The sequence below is a fragment of the Capsicum annuum genome, chromosome 11 (genome assembly GCF_002878395.1).
Source record: "Capsicum annuum cultivar UCD-10X-F1 chromosome 11, UCD10Xv1.1, whole genome shotgun sequence".
Lineage (NCBI taxonomy): Eukaryota > Viridiplantae > Streptophyta > Magnoliopsida > Solanales > Solanaceae > Capsicum > Capsicum annuum.
This window is the reverse complement of record NC_061121.1, coordinates 12,081,846-12,106,399: the sequence shown is the minus strand read 5'-3', so window position 1 is coordinate 12,106,399 and position 24,554 is coordinate 12,081,846. Positions and strand designations below refer to the sequence as shown.

The following is a 24,554-nucleotide window of genomic DNA, read 5'->3' as shown; positions in this document are numbered from 1 at the left end:
CTTGGCCTCTTCTGTCGTCTATTTCACAACAGTGTTTTTTGACGTTAACTCTAAAAACAACGAAGTTAAACTTCAAAATTTTATATTCTCAAAATCTCAACCTTAATTCCATATGCAAAAAATATGGATTGTGGATTTGTGATGATCCATTTATCAAAATAGATAAACAATAATAACTAATCCTCAAAGAGGACAAAATAGCTTTAATTTGTTATAGCCAAAAAGTTGGTTACGTTGTAATGTTTCGTGATTATATTTCTTTGTATCTCTCTTCCATGCTACCTATGATGCCTGTGTTCTTTTCTGATTATTTGGATTTTACCTAGTGTATAAACCGTCTGATGAATCTTTTAAGGACCTAGAGAATATGAAGTTGAAGGAGCAGATACGAGCCGAAGTTGGAAAGGAACTCAGTAAGCTTGAAATGATGTGCTGTGATATGGCTTCAGTGTTGCGTGGATTGGGAATAACTGTTGGTAATGGCACTAACCGTCAGGTTTGTTAACACTCTGTCTCTAAATATCTTCCTGCTTAATTTTAAATTACTGAATGCAATTAATTCCAGGGAACATACTTTTATGAAACATTGTCATTCTTATTTTGCACTTGCCCTGATTTGTGGTTGGTGGCCTTCTTGTTTTTAGCAATCATATGATGCTTAAGCTTCACATTCTTATTTTGTGTTGGCTGTTGTAATTATGTGTTGGGGCTTTGTTCTCAGGATTCACGCCCATATTTCAAAATGCCGCTTACTTAGGATTAGCTAGTCTGCAGGATATGCAGCCACTTTTGTAATGTCTTGTCTTTTTACCTGGGATTTTGGGAGTTGTACTTGTGTTTGTCTTGCAATCTTATCTGCATGATCGCGTCTTTCTGTTTGTCAAGTGTAGCTACAGTTAGAATGATAGCACATGAGGCATTACTTAGAACAAATTCTTGTTTCAGGTGCGCGTTGCTTACAAAAAAGCCTTGATGAAATTTCATCCGGATAAAACTTCAACATCTGATATACGACAGCAAGTTGAAGCTGAGGAGAAATTTAAGCTTATTTCTCGAATGAAGGACAAATTCTTACCAAATTTATAACAGTGACATAGGATATAAATGTAGTTTATTCTCTGGAAATTTTGTGTATAGGCCTTCGATGGACATTAAAAACAATATTAAATAGCGTCTCTCGATTATGCAAGGTTTTAGTAGTAGTAGCTGTATGTATATAAGCAAAATATTAACTATCCTTACTATAGTACATAATCTGAAATTCTGCTATCATTTGTTCTCTGATGAAAACAGTGCAAATAACAATTGGTCTGGCTTATTGCAAGGGCTATGGACAATTAAGAATTGTTGTGTCCCAGCGTTACAATGGCTGAAGTACTGTTTTTTCCAAATCATAATGACTCTGAAGAATTGTGTTGTCCAATCGATACAGTGGCTTACTATAGTGCAGATGCTAATAGCGAAGTGCTTCAGGATGCGATAAATAACTTAGAGTCGATGCAGGTTGATGTGACCAAGGTCGCGATAATATGATGAAAGAGGTTACGATAGATAAAAAGAAAAGAAAAGGTAACCATTTCAGCTTTTCGAGGTATATTTTGATTGTTACCTTTTATTGTTTAAAGAGTTAGCATGCTCTAGTTGTTTATGTTATACTTTGTGTTCAAGTTATGATTTATACATTTGTTCTGAATCGTTGAGAAAAGAAAAATATAGTAGCAGTACTACTTGAAATCTTATTTGTCGAACTTGTTTTCAATTTTTCATTGCTCCCACGACCTTATTTTGCCGTTTTAACAACAATCACTGTGTCTCGGTTCCAAGCTAAGTTAAGAGTAAGCTATGACGAACAAATTGAAGTGGAGTGTAAAGTACTAATAATACTCCTTTAAATAGCAAAATGGGATTTTGAAAACTGATCTAAAATGTGTGCTGAGTCCATCATTCATCTTTTCTTGACTGTTGTATTACAAGTGGTATTTGGAAGAAGTTGTTGGCTAGGAAGGGCTTTCATGCAGTGGCGGAACCAGGATTTTTATTGAGGGGTTCAAAATATGAATAAATAAACATAGGAACTAGCCGCGGGGAGGGGTGGGTGTCAACATCTACTTGTATAAATAAAAAGGTGATTTAAACATATATAAATAGTGTAATTTTCCATTGTTGGAGTGTTCGGATGAACCCCCTGAGCCCAGGTGAACAGAGCAATGTTGTTTTTCAGGAAAAGAGAAGATCCCCCAAGCCATTATCAAGCTGATCATCTAGGAGGTGTTATTTAGATCAAGCCTATTTGTTGGTAGGGGTGTTCATGGTTCAGTTTGAATTGGTTTTTGATTAAAATCAATAGCAAATTAATTTAGTCGGCGTTTAAATTTCTAAAACCATGCTAAACCAATTAAAATTGAAACGTCGAAATTGATTCTTGTCTGTTTGGTTTGTTTTTTCAGTTTATAACTGGCTAACGATAAATTGATGTAGTAAATTACTGAGACATGAGACAACCTTTTCAAATGAACATTGAGAATCAACAATTTTTTCTCACAAGATGATGTGATCGAATATTCTATTATTTTTCAACATTATTCTCAAGTTTTAGCATATTTAAATCGTATAACTTTAGAGTTCACTTTGTTGGGTTCATAGTATATGAATAAAGTGTGAATGGAAAAAATGGAGAGAAAAATGGTGGAAGGAAGGAGATACCAATGTAGAAGGTATATTCCGAAATTGGAAAGTCCTCTAATTCTCCCACATTGGTGGGAGAAGGGAACTTTGTAGTATTTATATTAATGAACACTTGCTCCACATGATAAGTGAGGCAAGAAAATAGAGATGCTTCGCGCCGTCGTCATCATCGTTTACTCGGTTCGGCTTCGGATTTAGATTTGGCAAATGATTGATCGATGAGATCTGTCTTTTTGGACAAATTTTATTTGATGATCCGAATTTACCAAACAGTAAAACACAACTGATTCTCCATTTATACATGCATGTAGTGCCAAAACTGAACTGATGCACTGTTCCAGTGAACAGATGCACTTTTACAGCAAACAGATGCACTGTTCCAGTTCACTGATGCACTGTTTCAGCAAACTGATGCAATGTTTCGATGAAAGGACACAATGTTTCACACGAACTGGTATGTACTGTTTCAGCAAAATGATACACTGTTGTAAGTAAACAGACATGCATTTTCAGAAAAGACACACACCTTTAAATTGAACCAATGCCACCTTTCTGAAGAGGCATCTTGTGGCTATATAAACCTGGTTTCATCCACAGGTTTTGGTGCAGAAATTTTCAGATTACAAACATTCTTCTTGTCTTCAAATACTCTGTGTGATCATTAAATCGTTCAGTGCGTCCGAAGAATCTGCCTATTTGAGGTACCGTTATAGTCAGATTGAAGGTCATTTTATCCTGGGAGGAAGATTCCATAACCTCGAGTACAGTGAGGGGAATTATTCCTTAAGGAAAGTCCGTGACTTCAGACGACTTGGTCTTAATCATTTCTGTTTCATCTGTTTTTCTGAAAAATAAATACAGCTCTTGGAAAGGTCATTTTGATCTTGTATTGAGGGTATTTGATATACTTCATTGTGTTCTTGGTTATATACTTGAACTTTAGTTGAAGTTGTTGTTGCAATATACAAATTCTGCATACCCGACCATATTGTGGAATATAACAATCTTAAGGAATAACCCTACAAAATCTGTATTGCTTGTTTTTGGAGATTAAAGCTTAAGCTTTCTACTCTGCTTGAATTTAAATAGTGATTAGAAGACATAAAATCTTCATCACAAGTTAAGGTTTACTCGGTTGACGATTCGAAGTAATAAAAACTTTATCGTTAACTAGAAACAAGAAGAAGAGTTTCAAGTTATTAAACTTTATAAATAGTATTCTGAAAAATACTAAGTTTTCTGTCTTGTGGTGACAGAAAAAATGACAACTGAAAGTCAAATAATGGATGCAACAACTTCTGTGGGGGCAAATAACATTGTCACATCAAGTCGCATAAATGCTCCGCCAACGATGGCACCGGCGGAGAAGCCCGAAAAATTTTCGGGCATTGACTTCAAGCGGTGGCAACAAAAGATGTTCTTTTATCTCGCCACTTTATGTCTACAATGGTTCACTAGGGAAGACGCTCCTGAGGTGCCCGAGAGAACCTCGGACAAAGACCGCTTCGTTATTGTAGAAGCTTGGAAACATTCGGATTTCCTTTGCAGGAACTATATTCTGAGTGGTCTCCAAGATGACCTCTATAATGTCTATAGTGGAACCAAAACATCAAAGGAACTGTGGGGGCACTTGAACGGAAATATAAAACGGAGGATGCGGGAATTAAGAAATTCCTTGTTGCACGGTTCCTGGACTTCAAAATGATTGATAGCAAATTTGTTGTCTCTCGAGTACCGGAGCTGCAAGTCATTATACATGATCTCCTAGCAAAAGGTATATCTTTGAAAACTACCTTAGTTGAACAAATTAAAAATGTTCTTAATACTCACATAAACTGTTTGTAGGTTTAATTGTGAATGATACTTTCCAAGTAGCAGCGATAGTTGAGAAGCTACCACCTTTGTGGAAAGACTTCAAAAACTACTTAAAGTATAAACGCAAGGAGATGACCGTTGAAGATCTTATTGTTCGACTTCGTATTGAAGAGGATAATAAAGCTGTCGAAAGAAGGTCAAAGGGAAATTCTACAATAAATGGAGCGCATATTGTAGAAGATGATCAAAACAATTCGAAGAAAAGAAAGAAAGTTGAACATGGAAGCAATCAACCCAAGAAAAAGTTCAAAGGAAAGTGCTTCAATTGTGGCAAAATTGGCCACAAGTCCACAGATTGTCGAGCCCCGAAGAAAGGCAAGAAAAAGGATCAAGCAAATATGATTGAATCCAGCAAAGAATGCGATGATTTGTGTGCTATGTTCACAGAATGCAACTTGACGGGAAATCCTCGCGAATGGTGGATGGATTCTGGTGCCACCCGCCATGTTTGTGCCAACAGAGAGTTGTTTTCGTCATTTGCTCCGGCTCAAGTAGAAGAAATGCTCTACATGGCCAACTCCGCTACTGCTAAGGTGGAGGGAACAGGAAAAATTTGCTTAAAGATGACTTCCGGCAAGGTCTTGACACTGAACAATGTGTTATATGTTCCGGAGTTACGTAGGAATTTAATTTCTGTTTCACTCCTAGATAAGAACGGATTCAAATGTGTAACCGTTTCTGAAAAAATTGTAATTAGCAAAGGAGAAATATATGTAGGAAAAGGCTATCTGACCGAAGGCCTTTATAAGATGAATGTAATGACTGTTGAAGTGAATAAAAATTCAAATTCTTCTTACTTGCTTGAGTCTTATAATTTATGGCATGAACGTTAAGGCCATGTCAATTACAAAACGTTACGAAAACTGATTAACTTAGAAGTTTTACCAAACTTTGAGTGCAATAAATCAAAGTGTCAAACGTGTGTAGAATCGAAGTATGCAAAGCATCCTTATAAGTCCGTTGAAAGGAATTCCAATTCCTTAGACTTAATACACACTGACATTTGTGATATGAAGTCAACACCATCTCGTGGTGGGAAAAAGTATTTTATAACTTTTATTGACGATTGCACTAGATACTGTTATGTCTACTTGCTAAGTAGTAAGGATTAAGCAATAGATGCGTTTAGGCAATATAAAACTGAAGTTGAAAATCAGTTAGACAAAAATATCAAAATGATAAGAAGTGATAGGGGCGGAGAATATGAATCTCCCTTTGCGCAAATATGTGTAGAGAATGGAATAATCCATCAAACTACGGCCGGCCCTGTATTCACCTTAATCTAATGGAATTGCGAAAAGGAAAAACCAAACTTTGAAGGAAATGATGAATGTCTTACTTATAAGTTCTGGTTTACCGCAAAACTTATAGGGGGAGGCTATCGTTACGGCCAAGCGTATACTCAACAGAGTTTTCCATAGTAAGACACAATCAATTCCTTACGAAAAATGGAAAGGAAGGAAACCTAACTTGAAATATTTCAAAGTGTGGGGGTGTCTAGCGAAGGTTCAAGTTCCTATACCTAAAAGGGTTAAGATAGGACCTAAAACGGTAGACTGCGTGTTCATAGGATATGCTAAAAGTAGTAAAGCATGTCGATTTTTCATTCATAAATCCGAACATCCGGATATTAGTGAAAATACGGTAATTGAATCAGACAATGCTGAATTCTTTGAAAACATTTACCCGTATAAAATTAGACATGAACAGTCTAGTGGAGGATCTAAACGACCTCGAGATGAACCAAGTGAGAATGTACATAATGAAGAAAATCCAAGACGTAGTACACGTCAAAGAATGTCAACTTCGTTTGGATCGGATTTTGTAACATTTCTCTTAGAAAATGAGCCTCAAACATTTAAAGAAGCGATGTCTTCGTCAGACTCATCCTTTTGGAAAGAGGCAGTCAATAGTGAGATAGATTCAATCTTAAGCAACCATACATGGGAATTGATTGACCTTCCTCCCGGAAATAAACCTGTAGGTTCTAAATGGATCTTCAAAAGAAAAATGAAAACGGATGGTACTATTGACAAATACAAGGCAAGGCTTGTAGTAAAAGGCTTCAAACAGAAGGGAGGCCTTGATTACTTTTATACATACTCGCCATTAACAAGGATAAACCTCGATTCGAATGTTAATTGCCTTGGCGGTGGTATTGATCTTCAAACCCATCAAATGGATGTGAAAACCGCATTCCTAAATGGAGATTTAGAGGAAGAAATATACATGGAACAACCTGAGGGTTTTGTGGTTCCAGGAAAAGAAAATAAAGTGTGTAAACTTGTTAAGTCACTTTATGGACTAAAACAAGCACCTAAGCAATGGCATGCGAAGTTTGACCAAACCATGTTGGCAAACGGATTCAAAATAAATAAATGTGATAAATGTGTTTATATTAAAGACACTCCAAATCACCAAGTCATTGTATGTTTATATGTGGATGATATGTTGATCATCAGTAGAGACATTTCTGACATAAATGCAACAAAACGAATGCTCGAGAGCAAGTTTGATATGAAGGACCTTGGAGTTGCAAATGTGATCTTAGATATAAGAATCCATCGAACTCCACAAGGGTTGGCATTGTCACAGTCTCATTATATCGAAAAGGTACTTGACAAGTTCAAGTATATGGAATTCGGTATTGCCAAGACTCCATTGGATGAGAGCTTTGCACTTCGAAAGAATGAAGGTGAAAGTGACTCGCAATTGGAGTACGCAAGAGTATTGGGATGTTTAATGTATATAATGAACTGTACACGACCAGACATAGCATGTACAATTAGTAAATTGAGTCGGTACACGAGTAATCCCAACAAAACTCACTAAATGGCAATGAAAAGAGTTTTGGGGTATCTTAAATACACTCAAAATTATGTTTTGCATTATAATAGATATCCTGCGGTACTTGAAGGATATAGTGATGCAAATTGGATCACCGGATCGAACGAAGTAAAATCCACAAGTGGATATGTATTTACTATCGGTGGAGGAGTAGTTTCTTGGAAATCATCCAAACAGACTTGTATCGCTCGCTCTATAATGGAATCTGAATTTATCGCATAGATAAAGCCGGTGAAGAAGCAGAATGGCTCCGGAATTTCTTGGAAGATATTCTGTATTGGCCCAAGCCAGTGGCACCAGTATGTATACACTGTGATAGCCAAGCGGCAATAGATAGGGCAGGGAGCATGATGTACAACGGTAAATCTCGTCATATACGACGGAGACATAATACCGTTAGGGAACTTCTCTCTAGTGGAGTTATCACTATTGACTATGTAAAGTCAAAGGATAATGTGTCGGATCCACTTACAAAAGGCCTATCTAGAGAAGGAGTGGAAAGAACATCCAAGGAAATGGATTTAAGGCCTAAGACGAGTCAGCATGGCGGTAACTCTACCTAGCAGTCTGGAGATCCCAAGAGCTAGGTTCAAGGAGGTCAAACAAAGTTGTATCTGATAGGTTCAACATTGTCAATTACCCAACTCATTCTCATGATGTAGACAATGTATAGTAAACAAGGATAAGACTTAAGGTGAAAAGGCTTTTAATGATTATCTAAATTTGGCAGATTTGATCAAATAATTTAATCTACAGGATTGAACGTTTAGAAATCACCTATGCAAGGGCGAAGTGGAAGCCGCTTCAAAGAGAATGTTAGTAAAGGCCTATTCTCTAAGCTCTCATGAAAACCGGGACGTGTTCATGGCTGGAAAGAACAAAACCGTAAGAACCATAAATGATAAAAGGTTGATTGTGTGACATGTGTTGTCTAGGTTTACATTAAAGTTCGACGGTTCAAAGATATCAAATCTACCGATTGACCGAGTGCATCCGATGCATGTTCACTACGGAAAGTTCAAAGGGAAACTCACTTATCCAGATGCAATTAGTCTTTGCTTGATGATCACATACTTGTCCGTAAAACTTTTTACGAAAAATAGCCATTCCCCATTCATGTGGGGGATTGTTGGGTTCATAGTATATGAATGAAGTGTGAATGAAAAAAATGGAAAGAAAAATGGTAGAAGGAAGGAGATACTAATGTAGAAGGTATACTCCCAAATTGGAAAGTCTACTAATTCTCCCACATTGGTGGGAGAAGGTACTTTGTAGTGTTTATATTAATGAACACTTACTCCACATGATAAGTGAGGCAAGAAAATAGAGATGCCTCGCGCCGTCGTTGTCGTTCGCTCAACTCGGCTTCGGATTTGGATTTGGCAAATGATCGATCGATGAGATCTATCTTTTTGGACAAATTTTATTTGATGATCCGAATTTACCAAACAGTAAAATGCAACAATGTGTTTTGATTCTCCATTTATACATGCATGCAGTTTTTCGAAACATTGCAGTGCTAAAACTGAACTGATACATTGTTTCTGCAAACAGATGCACTGTTCCAGTGAACAGATGCACTGTTCCAGTGAACTGATGCAATGTTTCGATGAAAGGACACAATATTTCACACGAACTGGTATGTACTGTTTCAGTAAAATGATGCACTGTTTTAAGTAAACAGACCTGCATTTTCAGAAAAGACACACACCATTAAATTGAACCAATGCCACCTTTCTGAAGAGGCATCTTGTGGCTATATAAACCTGGTTTCATCCACAGGTTTTGGTGCAGAAATTTTCAGATTACAAACATTCTTCTTGTCGTCAAATACTCTGTGTGATCATTAAATCGTTCAGTGCGTCCGAAGAATCTGCCTATTTGAGGTACCGTTATAGTCAGATTGAAGGTCATTTTATCCTGGGAGGAAGATTCCATAACCTCGGGTACAGTGAGGGGAATTATTCCTTAAGGAAAGTCCGTGAATTCGGACGACTTGGTCTTAATCATTTTTGTTTCATCTATTTTTCTGAAAAATAAAATACACCTCTTGGAAAGGTCATTTTGATCTTGTGTTGAGGGTATTTGATATACTTCATTGTGTTCTTGGTTATATACTTGAACTTTAGTTGAAGTTGTTATTGCAATATACAGATTCTGCATATCCGACCATATTGTGGAATATAACACACTTCACATGTCTAACATCCACAAAAACAATACAAAACTTTAAATAAAATCATTCACACTTCAAAAATCAAAGGGACTCAAGCCATTGAGCTGGATGGATGTCTTTGCAGAGGAAGTTATAAATCAACAATACATTAAGTAAAATATAACATGAAAAATCGGTTCCGGAGAAAAATTGAGTCTCTGTAATGAAATGTCGTTATAACGAGGCGATGTCAACATCTAAGAGTATACACGACCTTTCCCTTAGATTCTTGAACGTGTAGGCACGTTAAACATGAAAAAGTCAAAATGTGCAAGTGTATATATTATAATCAGCCATTTTTTCAAACAGACAAACTGAGTTGGAGATACTAGCAAATTGCATTGCTCTTAATAGAAAAATACCCTAACAAACTTCCACAAAGCCCACCAATCAAGTCAACTCCCTGACCCAATCAACAACAACATAATTCTTTACTAAGAACAATCAATATGAAGATGTGTAGTATATACATTATGAAACAAAAATATCATTGCTTGAATTGGTGGAAGAATTATTCTTTATCAATGCATTCATATCATATAGTATAGTTAGTACTAATACGGACTATAGTGGTGGACGAATGCTACTGATGATGATGAATTTTGATGGGCAACTGCTACTGAATTTGGTAGATTCTGTTCGACAACAGCTACTGCATCTGGTAGATTTTGTTGGACAACAACTATTGAACCTAGTAGATTTTGTTGGACAAGTGCTATTGTACCTAGTAGATTTTGCTGGGCAATTGCTACTGAACGTAGTATATTTTGTTGGGCAACTACTAAGTTTTGGTTGGGAGCTCCTATCGAAGCTGGTATATTTTGCTTGGCAGCTGCTACTTAACGTAATATATTTTGGTGGGCAAGTACTGAATTTTGGTTGGCAACTCCTATTGAAGCTGGTATATTTTGCTTGGCAACTGCTACTTAACATTATAAATTTTGGTGGGCAACTACTAAAGTTTGCTGGCCGACCGCTACTGTACCTAGTAAATTTTGGTGGGCGACTGCTATTGTACCTGGTAAATTTTGCTTGGCAACTAATAAAGTTTGCCGGGGAACTGCTACTAAAGCTACTAAAGCTGGTAAATTTTGGTTGGCAATTGCTACTGAGCTTGGTAAATTTTGGTTGGCAACTGCTTCTGAACCTGGTATATTTTGGTGGACGACTGCTACTAAACTTAGCAAATATTGGTGTGCGACTGCTGGAGAAGCTGATAAATTTTGGTGGGAAAGAGTTATTGGGGCTCAAAAATTTTGATTGCCAACTACTATTGTCGTTGCAGAATTTTTTCGAGCAAGTGCCACTAACGCTTAAGAATTTTGGTTGGCAAGTGAAGAATTTATGTGGCCAACGTGTGAATCGGTTCGAAAGGATCAGTCACTGGTTTCACTTAGCTTTACCCTATCTCATAACTATCGCGTTGTTTCTAGCTCTCTACATATATTATTGCTACCACCGTAGTAGATTGCTGCTCAAGGTAATGGTGACTTTTTAGTAAAATCACTATTGCTGTTATCTGATGTGCTTGTTACCTATTCAGGAAGAAGAAGCCAAGAAGTTGAAGAAGTTGCTGAAAAGAGAGGAGGCTGAACGTATTCATTTAGCAGAACTCGAGAAGAGGAAAAAGCAACGTGTGGAGGAAATGAGAGAAACTCAAGAGAAGGTATGGCAAATTGGCCTTTTCTGTTGTCTATTTCGCAGCTTTGTGCAATGTCTTTAACTTTATATTTCTTTCGATCTCTCTTCTATGCCACTTATGCTGCCTCTGTGTTATTTTTTGATTATAGCGAATTTGGATTGTACCTAGTGTATAAACCATCTGATGAATCTTTTTAGGACCTTGAGAATATGAAGTTGAAGGAGCAGATACGAGCTGAAGTTGGAAAGGAATTAAGTGAGCTTGAAACGACGTCCTGTGATATGGCTTCAGTATTACACAGATTGGGAATCACTGTTGGTAATGGCACTAGTCATGAGGTTTGTTTACGCTCAACCTCTAAATATCTTCCATCTTCTTAATTTAAATTACCTGATTCTATTGAATGCAAATAATTCCAGGGAACATACTTTTATGAAACATTGGCATTCTTATTTTGCTATTGCCCTGATTTGTCCTTTTGTTTCGCATTCTGGTCTATGTATCTGTTTTATCTTTCTGCCAATAATGTCTCATCTTATTGTGTACATTGGCTGTTGTAATAAGTCTGTGTTGGGACGTGGCTGCCGGCTCTCCAGATTCGTGCCCATTTATCAACATGCCGCTTACTTAGGATTAGCTAGTCTTTAGGATATTCAGCCACTTCTCATTTTTTATGCTTTTGCCTTCGATTTTGGGGGTTGTAATTGAGTTGGTCTTACAATCTTCACTGTATGACGGTCTCTTTCTTCTATTTCTATTTGTGAAGCGTTAGTCGCAGTTAGAATGGTATGTAGCACGAGAGACGTCACATAGAATAAATTCTTGTTTCAGGTGCGCGTTGCTTACAAAAAAGAGTTGATGAAATTTCACCCGGATAAAGCTTCAACATCTGATATACGACAGCAAGTTGAAGCTGAGGAGAAATTTAAGCTTATTTCTCGAATTAAGGACAAATACTTGCCAACTTTGTGACAGTGACATAGGATATCAATGTACTTTGTTCTGTATAAAAACATAGTAACATTTTAGGATAGAAATTTTGTGTATGCCTTCAATGCTTGAGCTCTTCTCTCTATGTGGAAAGTTGCACTCAAATGCAGAAAGGTTTTTATTTAGCGGAATGACCTGGGAGGCCTTTGTACTTGTCCCGGATTGTCATCCCGACCCCTGCACTCCCTACTTTGCTAACTGAATACTTAAAACTCTTCGAAACTCAACATTTAATTATTAATTTTGATCAGCCCTTAGTTATCATGATCATCTTGCATCCGCCGTTAATTAATTTCACGGGATACCTGTTGCTTCTCATACTGTCTCACTCTGTCCACCAACCGACTAGGACAGATGAGGCCTACTACTTTTGTCTCTGTTGAAATTTAAATACGAGAACTCGTGATTCTTATCAACCCACTTCATTGACTACTAAGACACACCCTCGATCTCCATGCTAACTGAGGTTATCATTTTCATTCAAGACGCGGTTGGTTATTATTCCCCAATGTGGAAATGTTAGGGGTAAAGTGAAATTGACTCAAGTTTTAATCACGACCAATGTACTCGTGGTGTTAAGATTAGTTTGAAGGCAAATTTAATCCTAATTTAAAATTAAATTTAAAAAAGGGCAGCCTCGTGTACTAAAGCTCTCGCGGCGCAGAGTCCGAGAAAAGGTCCGACCATAAAAGTCTATTGTACGTCGTCTTATTGCATTTCAGAGATTATTGAATGACAACAACTTCTTCATTCATCTTTACTTGTTTATTATTGACTTGTTGAGGAGCAAAGATGAACGGAGTACTATGCAATTGATCACACTAATTCCCACATCTTTTTATGCCTTCAATTTTCCAATGGAGAATAGGGGAATTGTAATGGACAGTCGACTACATTGATTAAATACTATATTCGTTTTTACTTAAATGGTGTTTTTAACTTAGACATACTTCTTAAAAAGCTTACTCACTCTTAAAAAATAAAAGTTCTTTTTACTAATTTCTTATCCGTAATAAATATTTTTAGAAAAATGTACTCTCTTCATTCAATTTTATATACGTCCTTCATTTTTTATGAGTCAATTTGACTAAATTTCAAACCTAAATTAGATTAGATTAATTTAATTTAATTTTTTAAAATTAAAATTTAGATATTCAAAAACTATATGAAAAATATTATAAATTTCAATTTTTCTTTTTTCAATTTGATTAAGAAATATATCTTACAATATTGGTCAAAGTTTATTTCTCTAAAAGAGAATGAAGTTTGTTGGTTATGTAAAGCAGTCTTTATTTAAAGAAAGGTAAAATTGAAAGAATATTATCAATGTTTTCTTGATTATCTTAAACATCACTTATTTAAAAATAAAAATAGTAGTGTCTCTAGATTATATTGCTATTACTATTAGTAGTGAACAAAGAAAGTGAAAGGATGGACCAAAACGAAAGCAGTATATATAAATGTGTCATACTCCCTCCGTTTCATTTTACTTGATTCATATTGACTTAATAGATTTAAAAAAAAAAATTAATTAGAGGTATATTTTATAAAATTACTCTTATTAATGATAACTTGAAACTCTAAATTTGACAACTACGAGAAGAAGTAATAACCTCTCTTGATTTGCAAAAATAAATAAATAAATAAATTAAATAACCTCTCTTGATTTGCAAAAATAAATAAATAAATTAAAATATCTATTTTTAAAGTATCGGTCAAATAAAATAAACAAACGAAATTACTTCATACACGAAGCTACTCGCTCCGTCCCAAATTCCCGTCTCAAATTTCCTAATTTGATTTCTCATTTTACTTGTTCTTTTTCATTAATCAAGAAAAGATTAAAAAAAAAAATTCTTGTTTTACCCTTTGCACTAATTATTTTTTCTTCAAATTAAAATATAAACATCATTTAATAGGAGCACTGTGATAAACTAGCCATGTTATTAATTATTTTTTTAATTAATATGTTATCTCAATTTGAGACAAATAATTTGGGACGAGGGAGTATCTATTTTTTTTTTTGTGTGTGTGTGTTTGGGGGTTGGAGGGGTTCATAGTTTTCTTGTTGCTTCTTTTTTTTCAACTTCCAAAAGAAACCTCAAACATTTGAGAGAAAGAGTGGTACGTACACATAGCTGGACTTGTGACATCTACTCTCTAGTTGTCGACTTCACAAACCACAAGTCAACCAAGAAATAATGATTATCTATTATTGATTTATCCAAATATTAAGAAATAATAAATAATAATTATAATTTTACTATATCGATTCTTTAAATATAATAAATATAATGACTTGAGAAATGCATTGAGTGATGAATAATATATATAAAAGGATAAAATAAGTAAATAAATGATAAGTTATTTTTTATTTAAATGAACAAATGCGATTGAAGATCTATTTTTATTTTAATGATACTCTATAAATAAATAAAAAACAAAGCAAAATACAGTTAAGGGAGTCTAGTGGAGAAAGCTTGACTTTCGAAAATACAAGTCATTAAATAGCCTTTCGAAAAGGGAACGCGTTGCATTCGCCAACTCTTTAAATAGCCTTTGGAAATGAATATATTTAAGGGGTCGTTTGGTGAACCAGATGGTACAAATAGGAATATGTAAATCTTCGTATGACATGGTAATTTCATGATATTGTTTTAATTTCATCCGTTTTATTTTAGTTGGAAGAAAAAGATTTCGCACAATATATTATTAAAAATAAATGTTCATTAATATTTGTAAAAAACTAATAGATAAACACAATTTATTACTCAGTGCATTGTTTCTTAAGATTTGTCAAATCAATAATTGACAACTAAAAATAGATGAAGAAAATATCAAAAGTGGAATAAGATAATTTTTATATTCACAAATACTTCATACTTCAAATTTTACCTTCAAATTATTATTCTTATAAAGGAGGATGCTTGGTATGATTAGGGGCATCTTTGAATTATTTAAAAGAGATCAATTTTATTCTCTGATATAGTTTTGGCTTAAAAATACTATTACCATTATATTTTTGGCTCAAATATTTCCTACAACTTACAAAATAGCTCATAAATACTATTTTTTAATTGTATTGAAGATCAAGGTTAAATGAGTATCACAATTGAAGGACAAGTATGCCCTATTAATTAAATCAAAATAATGAAAGTCTGCCAGAAATAAAGATAAATGTGCGTTATTTGTTGAGCGATAAAATATATACTCACTCCATTTTATTTTATTTTATTTGGCCGCCCATTTTAACCTGACAAGTTGCTAATGAAATCAATAATCAAAGGTGCTATAATTTAGTTGATCTCTTGTTAAAGATAATTATTTCAATTTATGAAATCAAGAAAAATTTATCATATTCTTTTCATATTACTTCTATCATTAAATAAGTGCATAACATATATAAATTTTAATTTTGGAAAAAATTTTTTGGTTACAACAGAAAAAAGTTATGTTCACGCTATAAATTAGTTAATTTTTAAATATTTTTATCCTTTTACTTTAAAAATTAAATAACTTTGTCTATTTAAAAGAAAAGATTAATATAGTCTTTTTAGCACTACCTATAATTAATGAGGCTAATTTAATAAAATATATCCTTAATTAATACTATTTCCATTTTAAAGGGAATGAAGGGGATATAATCAGTCATTTTCCAAAAAGTAACTTCCACAGAATTTCACAGAAGTACCCCAACAAACTTTCCCAAAGCTCACCAATCAAGTCAACTAACTCCCTGACTCAATCAACAACAACATAATTCTTCACTAAGGAACAATTATATGCAGGCCAATTGCTGTGTATACTATATGAAGATGTATGTTATATACATTATGTGAAGAAAATATCATCATTGTTTGAATTGGTACAAGAATAATCCTTCATCAATGCATTCATATCATATATTGTATTATACTTAGTACTGCTGACGTTGTGGTTGAGCAGTCTCTTCATTTTTGTTGCCTTAAGAAGAAGTTGGGTCTTGAGGAAGACGACCTGAAAGATCTTTCAAAATTTTGAATGTTTTAGTCGAATTCCAGCACCCGTAGCCATATCTGGTCCGCACCTGACCAACTTAAGTGGTGGATAAGTGCTACTGATGGTGATGAATTTTGATAGTCAACTGCTACTGAACTTAGTAGACATTGCTGGACAAGTGCTACTAGTTGATTTTGTTGTACACGAGCTATTGAACCTGATAGATTCTGTTGGACAAGTGCTATTGTATCTAGTAAATTTTGGTGGGGAACTACTAATTTTTTGTGTGCAACTGCTATTGTCCCCGGTATATTTTGGTGGGAGATTACTAATTTTTGTTGGGAAACTGATACTCTATCCTGTATATTTTGTTGTGCGACTGCTATTGTACCCGGTATATTTCGCTGTGAAATCGATACTGTATGCGGTATATTTTGTTGTGAAACTGCTACTGTACCTGGTATATTTTGTTGTGAAACTGATACTGTACCCGGTATATTTCATTGTGAAACTGCTACTGTATCCTGTATATTTCGTTGTGAAACTGCTACTGTACCCGATGTATTTTGTTGTGCAACTGCTATCGTACCCAGTATGTTTTGTTGTGCAACTGCTATCGTACCCGGTATGTTTTGTTGTGCAACTGCTATCGTACCCGGTAAACTTTGCTGGGAAACTGTTACTGAAGCTGGTAAATTTTGGTTGGGAGCTGCTACTAAACTCAGTGAATTTTGGTGTGCAATTGCTAGAGAAGGTGGTAAATTTTGGTGGGCAAGAGTTATTGGGGCTTGAAAACTTCGATAGCCAAGTGCTATTGTGGTTGCAGAACTTTTTGGAGCAAGTGTCACTGACACTTAAGAATTTTGGTTGGCAAGTGAAGAACTTATGTGGGCAACTTGTGAATTGGTTCGAAAGGATCAATCACTGGTTTCACATAGCTTTACCATATCTCATAACTATTGCGCTGTTTCGAGCTCTCTACATATATTATTGCTACCTCCGTGCTAGAAAACTAGTCGAGGTAATGGTTACTTTTTGTATTGCAAAGTCTGACGGTAATGTTTTAGTAAAATCATTATTGTTGATTGTTGAAGGAAGATTTTAGAAAGTATGTAGACTAAGGTACCTTAAGGTAGGATAATTAGGTTGGATGGAACTTCTTGAAGCATGTATAACGCATGATAATCTACTGAGAAGGGGTTCTATTTGTATCATAACTTTTTTTACTGTATTAGAGTGGGTTAGCGTCTCGCATTGGTTGGGAGAGTGGGCTATAAGTCTTGACAAGGTGTTGTGTGTGGACAATGTCTAAAGAGAACAGCTAGGACGCTCTCGTCCTTAATCCTAAATTTAGACATTTTTTTCTTATGCATATTTTTGAGCATGCCGCAAGGGATTTGATCTAGTAGCAAGAACGCAACCAGTCATGTGTGATTTAGACACACATCGCAGGCTCGAACAGAGCCGCGGATAAAAGCATGGTGTTTAAGAGGGGAAGGGTAGAGCGCCGTGCTAATTGTATACGAGTTTTGAACTGTGTGCCATTACCCGTTGAGGTTTTCTCGATTACAAAAAATAAATGTGGATTTTTAGCACCAACTGCACACTAATCTGCTGATGATGTCTGGTAGAGAACAATACATTTATAATTCTGATGTATATCTCTGTACACGGGGTGTATCCCCTTTTTGATGAAATAGAAGATGTGCTGTTATCTGATGTGCTTGTTACGTATTCAGGAAGAAGAAGCCAGAAAGTTGAAGGAGTTGCTGAAAAGAGAGGAGGCTGAACGTATTCGTTTAGCAGAACTCGAGAAGAGGAAAAAGCAGCGTGTGGAGGAAATGAGAGAAGCTCAAAAGAAGGTATGGCAATTTGGCTTCTTCTGTTGTCTATTTTGCAGCTTTTTGAAGCCTCTTTATCTTCATATTTTCTTTATACCTCTCTTCCGGTGCCACTTATGCTGCCTCTGTTTTATTTTCTGATTACAACGTATTTAGATTTTACCTAGTGTATAAACCATCTGATGAACCTTTTTTAGGACCTAGAGAATACGAAGTTGAAGGAGCAGATACGAGCCGAAGTTGGCAAGGAGCTCAGTAAGCTTGAAGAGACGTGCCATGATATGGCATCAGTGTTGCGCGGGTTGGGAATCACAGTTAGTAATGGCACTAGTAATGAGGTTTGTTTACGCTCAGTCTCTAAATATCTTCAGTCTTCGTAATTTTAAAATATCAGAATACTGAATAGATATAATTCCAGGGAACATACTTTTGTGAAGCATTGCCATTCTTATCTTATTTTACTCTTGCCCTTCTCTGTGGTTGGTTACGTCTCTTGTAATTTAGCAATCATATGATCCTTTTGTTTCGCATTCTGATCTATACACCTGTTTTATCTTTCTCCCAATACTGTCTCGTCTTATTGTTGGCTCTCTAGATTCACGTCCCTGCTTATGTAGAGTTAGCTAGTCTTCGGTCAGGATATGCAGCCACTTCTTTTCATTTCTTGCGTCTTTAATAGGGATTTTGGGAGTTGTACTTTGGGTTTGTCTGACTATCTTCTCCATATGACCGCTTTTTTCTTCTATTTCTATTTGTGAAGTGTTGGTCGCAGTTAGAATGATAGCACTTGGAATATATTCTTGTTTCAGGTGCGTGTTGCTTACAAAAAAGCCTTGATGAAATTCCATCCAGATAAAACTTCACAATCAGATATACGACAGCAGGTAGAAGCAGAGGAGAAGTTTAAGCTTATTTCTCGAATGAAGGACAAGTACTTACCAACTTTATAACAGTGACATAGGATACAGATGTAGTTTATTCTCAGGAAAAGGACTATACATTTTAGGATGGAAATTGTGTATAGGCATTCAATGCCTGAGCTTTTCTCATCATGTTTTTGTTAATGTACTTTTGTTTTTTCAGGAACTGCTCTACAAAAGCTGTAAAATAATTTTAAAAAATTCATTGGTAACTGTATATGTGACGAAGTAATTATAATTTACAACTCTACTTCACGCGCAATATGCTGCAATGCACATGCTGTTTAAGTTGATTTAAGGCCAAGTTTAACAATAAAAATAGAGTATCTGCAGTAAGATTTTGTCCAGAGGCATCACAAGGTGTGCAAACCATGGAGACAAGGCCTGTAAAGATATAAAAAGTAGGTGATCTTTTTTTTACTATATAAAAACGCATTTTATTTTTGGTGAGTAACATTTTATTATTTACCAAGTGAAACATTACAAAACGGTATCAAAATTTGCAGTCGTACTTGACACAAACCCAGCCTTACAGGTCCTCTATCTCTTCTCTACGTATACGGTATACCCCTATTGAACTAACAGCAAACATAACGAGCGAAGGATAATAGTTTAGGTCTTGAAGTCTCATTGCAAGTCTTGGTAGCATATGTCCTCTACACATGGTCTCCTGTATAATCAACCTTTGCACCACTTCTGTACTTCTAGTCACCTGTTGAAAGACGCTTTTCCTTCGTTCCAGCCAGATGAAGTAAATAGCAGCAGCAAGAATCACACGATACATCTCAGCAGACGGTGACCTCTTTTGTTCTGCCCAGTGTTAGTGTTGTTCTTCTGGCCAAGAGTTGGCAGTTCTATGACATCCTTGCCATTGTAGCAGCTTATCCCAGATCTTAGCAGACCATCCACACTCAAAAAAAAAAGTGGTTTACACTTTCATTATGTGTGCCACTTAAAGGACAGTCAAGCACCTCAGTGATATCAGCGTATACGTGATTGGTTGATGATTGGACTGACTAAGTGTAAGTGAATTGATATGAGTAACGTGAGATGGATTAATAAGAAGAGGATAACCGGTGGTCTGTAAATTGATGTATTTGTGAATATGTATTGCAGGTAGGTGTTGATAGAATGTATGTCTTGAATCAGTCTTGTTATCTTGTGTGTATATACATACTTGAGGCTGATTTAAATGAGATGAGTGCATAAGAGATATGGGTTTAGTGGTTTCATGGTATTGTATCATTTAGTTACGCCCTGAGGATAAATTTATAGTGTCATAGCTAAGAGAGAGCGGCAAGGTTGGGAATTGAAATATGTTGAAGTTCGTTAAGTGAATATTGTCATGATCTCTTCTTGATTGCTATATGTTGTTATATGTTTCTAGCTCGGGTCGGTTGATGACACCTACCAGTACGTGTGTTTGTACTGACACCTCACTTGCTATAACTCTTTTTGTGGGTATAGATATGTTTGCATGTCAGTTGAAGTTTCTATAGTGCTGCGGAGATCATTCCTCAACAGCCTACTCCGAGCAGTCCTCGACTTGATGACACTTTGAATGATCTTTCGATTAGAGAGGAACAACAGCCTAGTCCGAGCATTCCTAAACTTCATGTAGCTTTACACGATATCATAATTGTCGCGTTGTCTCTACCTCTCTTCATATATTGTTGCTACGGCCGTCATGGATTACTGCTCAAGTTGATTGATCTTTTGACTGCTGAATGTCTTACTAAAGTTTATCACGTACTGGTCGAACCGACCAAGGTCTACTCTCATAAAGCTTTTTCTATTTGTTGATGTAATATAATGTAACTTTCTTAATGTGATGAAAAGAAAATATCAGGTGAGCATTATGTTATTGATTTTGGTTTGTAGTTGGCTAGATTTTCCTGTTTAGATAGTGTTGTCAACCATAAACTTTGAAGAGTAAGATTTTGTGTTATCTGATGTGATTTTTTTACCTGTTCAGAAAGAAGCCCATATTTCAACATGTTTGTTTACTTAGGATTAGCTAGTCTTCTGGATATGCAGCTACTTTCTTCTATGACAGTCTCTTTCTTCTATTTCTATTTGTGGAATTATCAGTTGAATGACAGCACGAGAGACATTACTTAGAACAAATAATCGTTTCAGGTGCGCGTTGCTTACAAAAAAAGCCTTGATGAAATTTCACCCGGATAGAGTTTCATAATCTGATATACGATATTAAGTTTAAGCGTATTTCTCGAATGAAGGACAAATTTTTACCAACTTTATGACATTGAAATAAGGTTTATATTTGGCAGAATGGTACTTGATACTTACTAGTCCGATTTTGATCCGTATTAAGGATAAATTAATAAAAAACTCTTTGTTTTCTAGGAATGAGTAGTTTTTTAAGGATTCTGTCCAAGCTAAAACCATCACAGAAATGAAAAGAGTAGTGATGTATGAAGTACCAAAGTACAATGTGTCTTAGAATTGGCCATGAATTTTCTATTTTAATTAAAATTTATCACAATCATGTTTTAATTCATAAAGATTTTTTCTGATAGAAAGAAATTTCCATATCTTTTCTTTTAATGAGATTCGAACCTGAAATATTTAGTGAAAAATGAAGGAATCTAATCTAGCTCACAACGTGTGATAGTATATGTTGTCAAGTAATTCGATTGTGTATTGCAGTAAGTTTAAATATTATGTTGCGGATAAATATAGTTTATGTTTGTGTTTCGGTTTTCTTATAATGCACCGAAGAGAGTATATCTGAAGTCAACTATTTTAGCTACGGTTTGAACCTAGATTTTGAAGTTAAAACTTGAAAATTTGAGATTTTAGAGTTGTGATTATGTTGTTTTGGATAGACATTTGGAAAAAATTGAAGTCTTAAGTAAAAATTCCAAAAAGTATTTGAAGATTAACGTTTCAAATTGGATCAAATTCAATGGCTAAATAAATGTTGGAAAGAATAAGTATTAAATTACAAAAAATAACAACACTTTCATCAAATTACATTTTGTAGCATATGTATTTGTATGTATTTGTATTTTTATAGCAACAGTTTGCAAAAATACAAAATACATATCGATTATAAGGGCAGTAAAAATCATATGTATTTATATTTTTATAGCAACAATTTGCAAAAATATAAAATATAACTTGTTATATTATGTAATTATGAAATTATTGCTATGAAACTCATAATTTAGGGAATAAGTATGGTATTTCTAAATTTTGCTACCTGGCCAAACGCTACACAAGTGAGATGTAAATATAGGTAGGGATGTAACACTTTTGATTTGGAAAGTGTTTAAGATTCTTTGGACACTTGATTCTTCATTATTAAGTTAAAACCTTTTTTAGGGGGGTGCGGGTGGAGCGGGAGTGGGGGTGTCAATTAGTTGTTGTTGTCAATTAGGATGGAACGGAGGGAGTATAAAAGAAGGAAACTAAATGCTTTTTTTTATCTCAAATTAATTGATCCTAGTATATGTGTTTGCGATGTACCAATAATATTAAAATATTATTTTTAATCATTTTATATTTTAATGTCTCGTTTGAAAATGTTAAATCATATTATCTTAAAAATATTCAACTATCATATTATTTTCTAATGAAATGCAAAAAATATAAATAAATTTTTTACCTCTACCCCCCGGCCCCTCCACATCCACCTCCATGCCCCTGCCCCTACACCTTCCCCAAACACGCCCTCCAACCCCATCCACTCCAATCCCTTCGCATCTAATCATTCGATTAGAAAAGACAATCATGTAATTCTAAAAAAATTATGATTCATATTTTTTCTTATTATGTTATTCATAATTTAAACATATTAGATTATATTAACAATTCTACGCTTTGCTATTTGAGAGATATTTGATATGCAGAATTCTTTATGGAAGTATCATTAAATAATACTAAATGCGGAATTCTTTATGGCAGTATCATTAAGTAATACTAACTTATTCATTTGAAATAATAAATCGAAATTTAAAAAAGTTCAATTGTATCATATTTTAAACTAATTATAAATTATTAAAAATAAATCTTGCTAAATTATATGTAAGGAATCCCTAAAGAAAATAAAAAGAATATTCAAAATTACATATATATATATATATATATATATATATATATATATATATAAAAGATTAACTATTTCATGAAATTTATACAATTGGCTTTAAATTAGTTAGCATAATCACATTTTTTATATGAGTAAATACATAATTACACCACTGATCTTGTCCGAAATTTTCAAAAAGACACCTAAACTTTAACATCGACCTATTACCCCACGATTCTTCTTTATTTCTTTGCAAACGCACCATTTTTTGCTGAATCTCAGTCACAACAAAGTGAGTGAAAACACGCGCCAATCAGGTGCTGCCACGTGTCAACTACGTTTAATTTCATATTTTTTTTAATAAAATTTTTCTTTTTATTTAATTTAACACCCCACTCACCCTCTCTTCCCCCCACCCCATCCCCTACCCCCCCCCCCCCCCCCCCCCCCCCCCCCCCGCCCCCCATCAGCATCTCCCCCCTAACCCCCAACCCCCTCCCACACTCCGTAGCGTGCATTCCCGTTCTTCTTTTATTTTTGGTTCAAATCACTTCAAGAAATAGTTTTATGATTGAATTGAAAGTTTTATGATTGAATTGAGTTTTAAAGATAATTAAATGATATGATTTAACTGAAAAATGGAGCTTTAATGATATGATTTTAAAAAAAAAACAAAAAAACTTCAATGGAGGAGCTTTAATGGTGACATTGTGTTGAAGAGCTTTAATGGTGTTGAAAAGAAATGGTGGGTAGTTAAATGATATGATTTAATTGTAAAATGGAACTTTAATGAATGATTTTTTTTTTAAAAAAAAAGAAAAGCTTCAATGGAAACTTTAATGGTGAATTGAGTTGAAGAAGAAAGATGGGTGGATTGGAGGGGGGGTGGGAGAGGGGGGGATAATTTTATAAAATAAATAAATATTATTTAAAAAATATACATATATAAATTATATATCAATTATTTTACACGTGACCGCTTTTGATTGATCAAAAAAGTCAAATTCGAGCCCTTTCACGCGCCTGTGGTGCGTGTATACATGCAGAGGGTCAAAATGGTGTGTTTGCAACGGATTAAGTAAGAATCGTGGGGTAATAGGTCGAATTAAAAGTTTAGGTATCTTTTTAAAAATCTCGGCCAACATCACTGGGGTAATTATATATTTACTCTTTTTATATAAAATAACATAATATCGGACAAAAAAAATTAAACTTTAAGGTGAAGAAAGAAAAGAAGATTGTATATTGTTGATTGATTCTTCAAAAAATGATTGATTTTATGTTGGACATACTTATTATAAATCTCTTTTTTTTACGCTTGTTATCGGCAAGTGAACGCATATGAGAAATATTTTTTTTACTGATTATTTAATACACAAAGTTAATATTTCAAGTTCAATACAACTTTAAAACTCTTTTGGTTGTATAACTTGTCGATTCTCTAATAGCTTCTCCTTTTTCTACAACCAAAATATACATAACTACTTACACACATCTAAATTCAATA

General features: G+C 34.7%; 2 protein-coding genes across 5 annotated transcripts in view; both read left to right on the top strand.

Annotated features, from left to right (window-relative positions):
- Positions 1 to 12,515, top strand: part of LOC107846727 — a gene marked incomplete in the record, with an annotated part of 18,916 nt that extends 6,401 nt beyond the window's left edge. Inside the window, 4 exon segments of the mRNA XM_047399489.1 lie at positions 356 to 496; positions 11,166 to 11,288; positions 11,462 to 11,602; positions 12,096 to 12,515. Of these exon segments, the coding sequence (XP_047255445.1) occupies positions 356 to 496; positions 11,166 to 11,288; positions 11,462 to 11,602; positions 12,096 to 12,236 (546 nt within the window).
- Positions 12,516 to 15,909: 3,394 nt separating this feature from the next.
- Positions 15,910 to 19,255, top strand: LOC107857104. 4 transcript variants are annotated; one of them, XM_016702046.2, is made up of 4 exons: positions 15,910 to 17,253; positions 17,972 to 18,094; positions 18,271 to 18,403; positions 18,883 to 19,255. In XM_016702046.2, exons 1-4 carry the CDS (start codon positions 16,354 to 16,356, stop codon positions 18,927 to 18,929), a joined length of 1,203 nt encoding a protein of 400 aa, XP_016557532.2. In that variant the 5' UTR covers positions 15,910 to 16,353; the 3' UTR covers positions 18,930 to 19,255. The 4 variants fall into 4 exon arrangements, with proteins under 4 accessions (XP_016557532.2, XP_016557531.2, XP_047255444.1 ...); XM_016702045.2 differs by having other exon boundaries at positions 18,271 to 18,411; XM_047399488.1 differs by having other exon boundaries at positions 15,918 to 16,539; positions 18,271 to 18,411.
- The last annotated feature ends 5,299 nt before the right edge of the window (positions 19,256 to 24,554 follow it).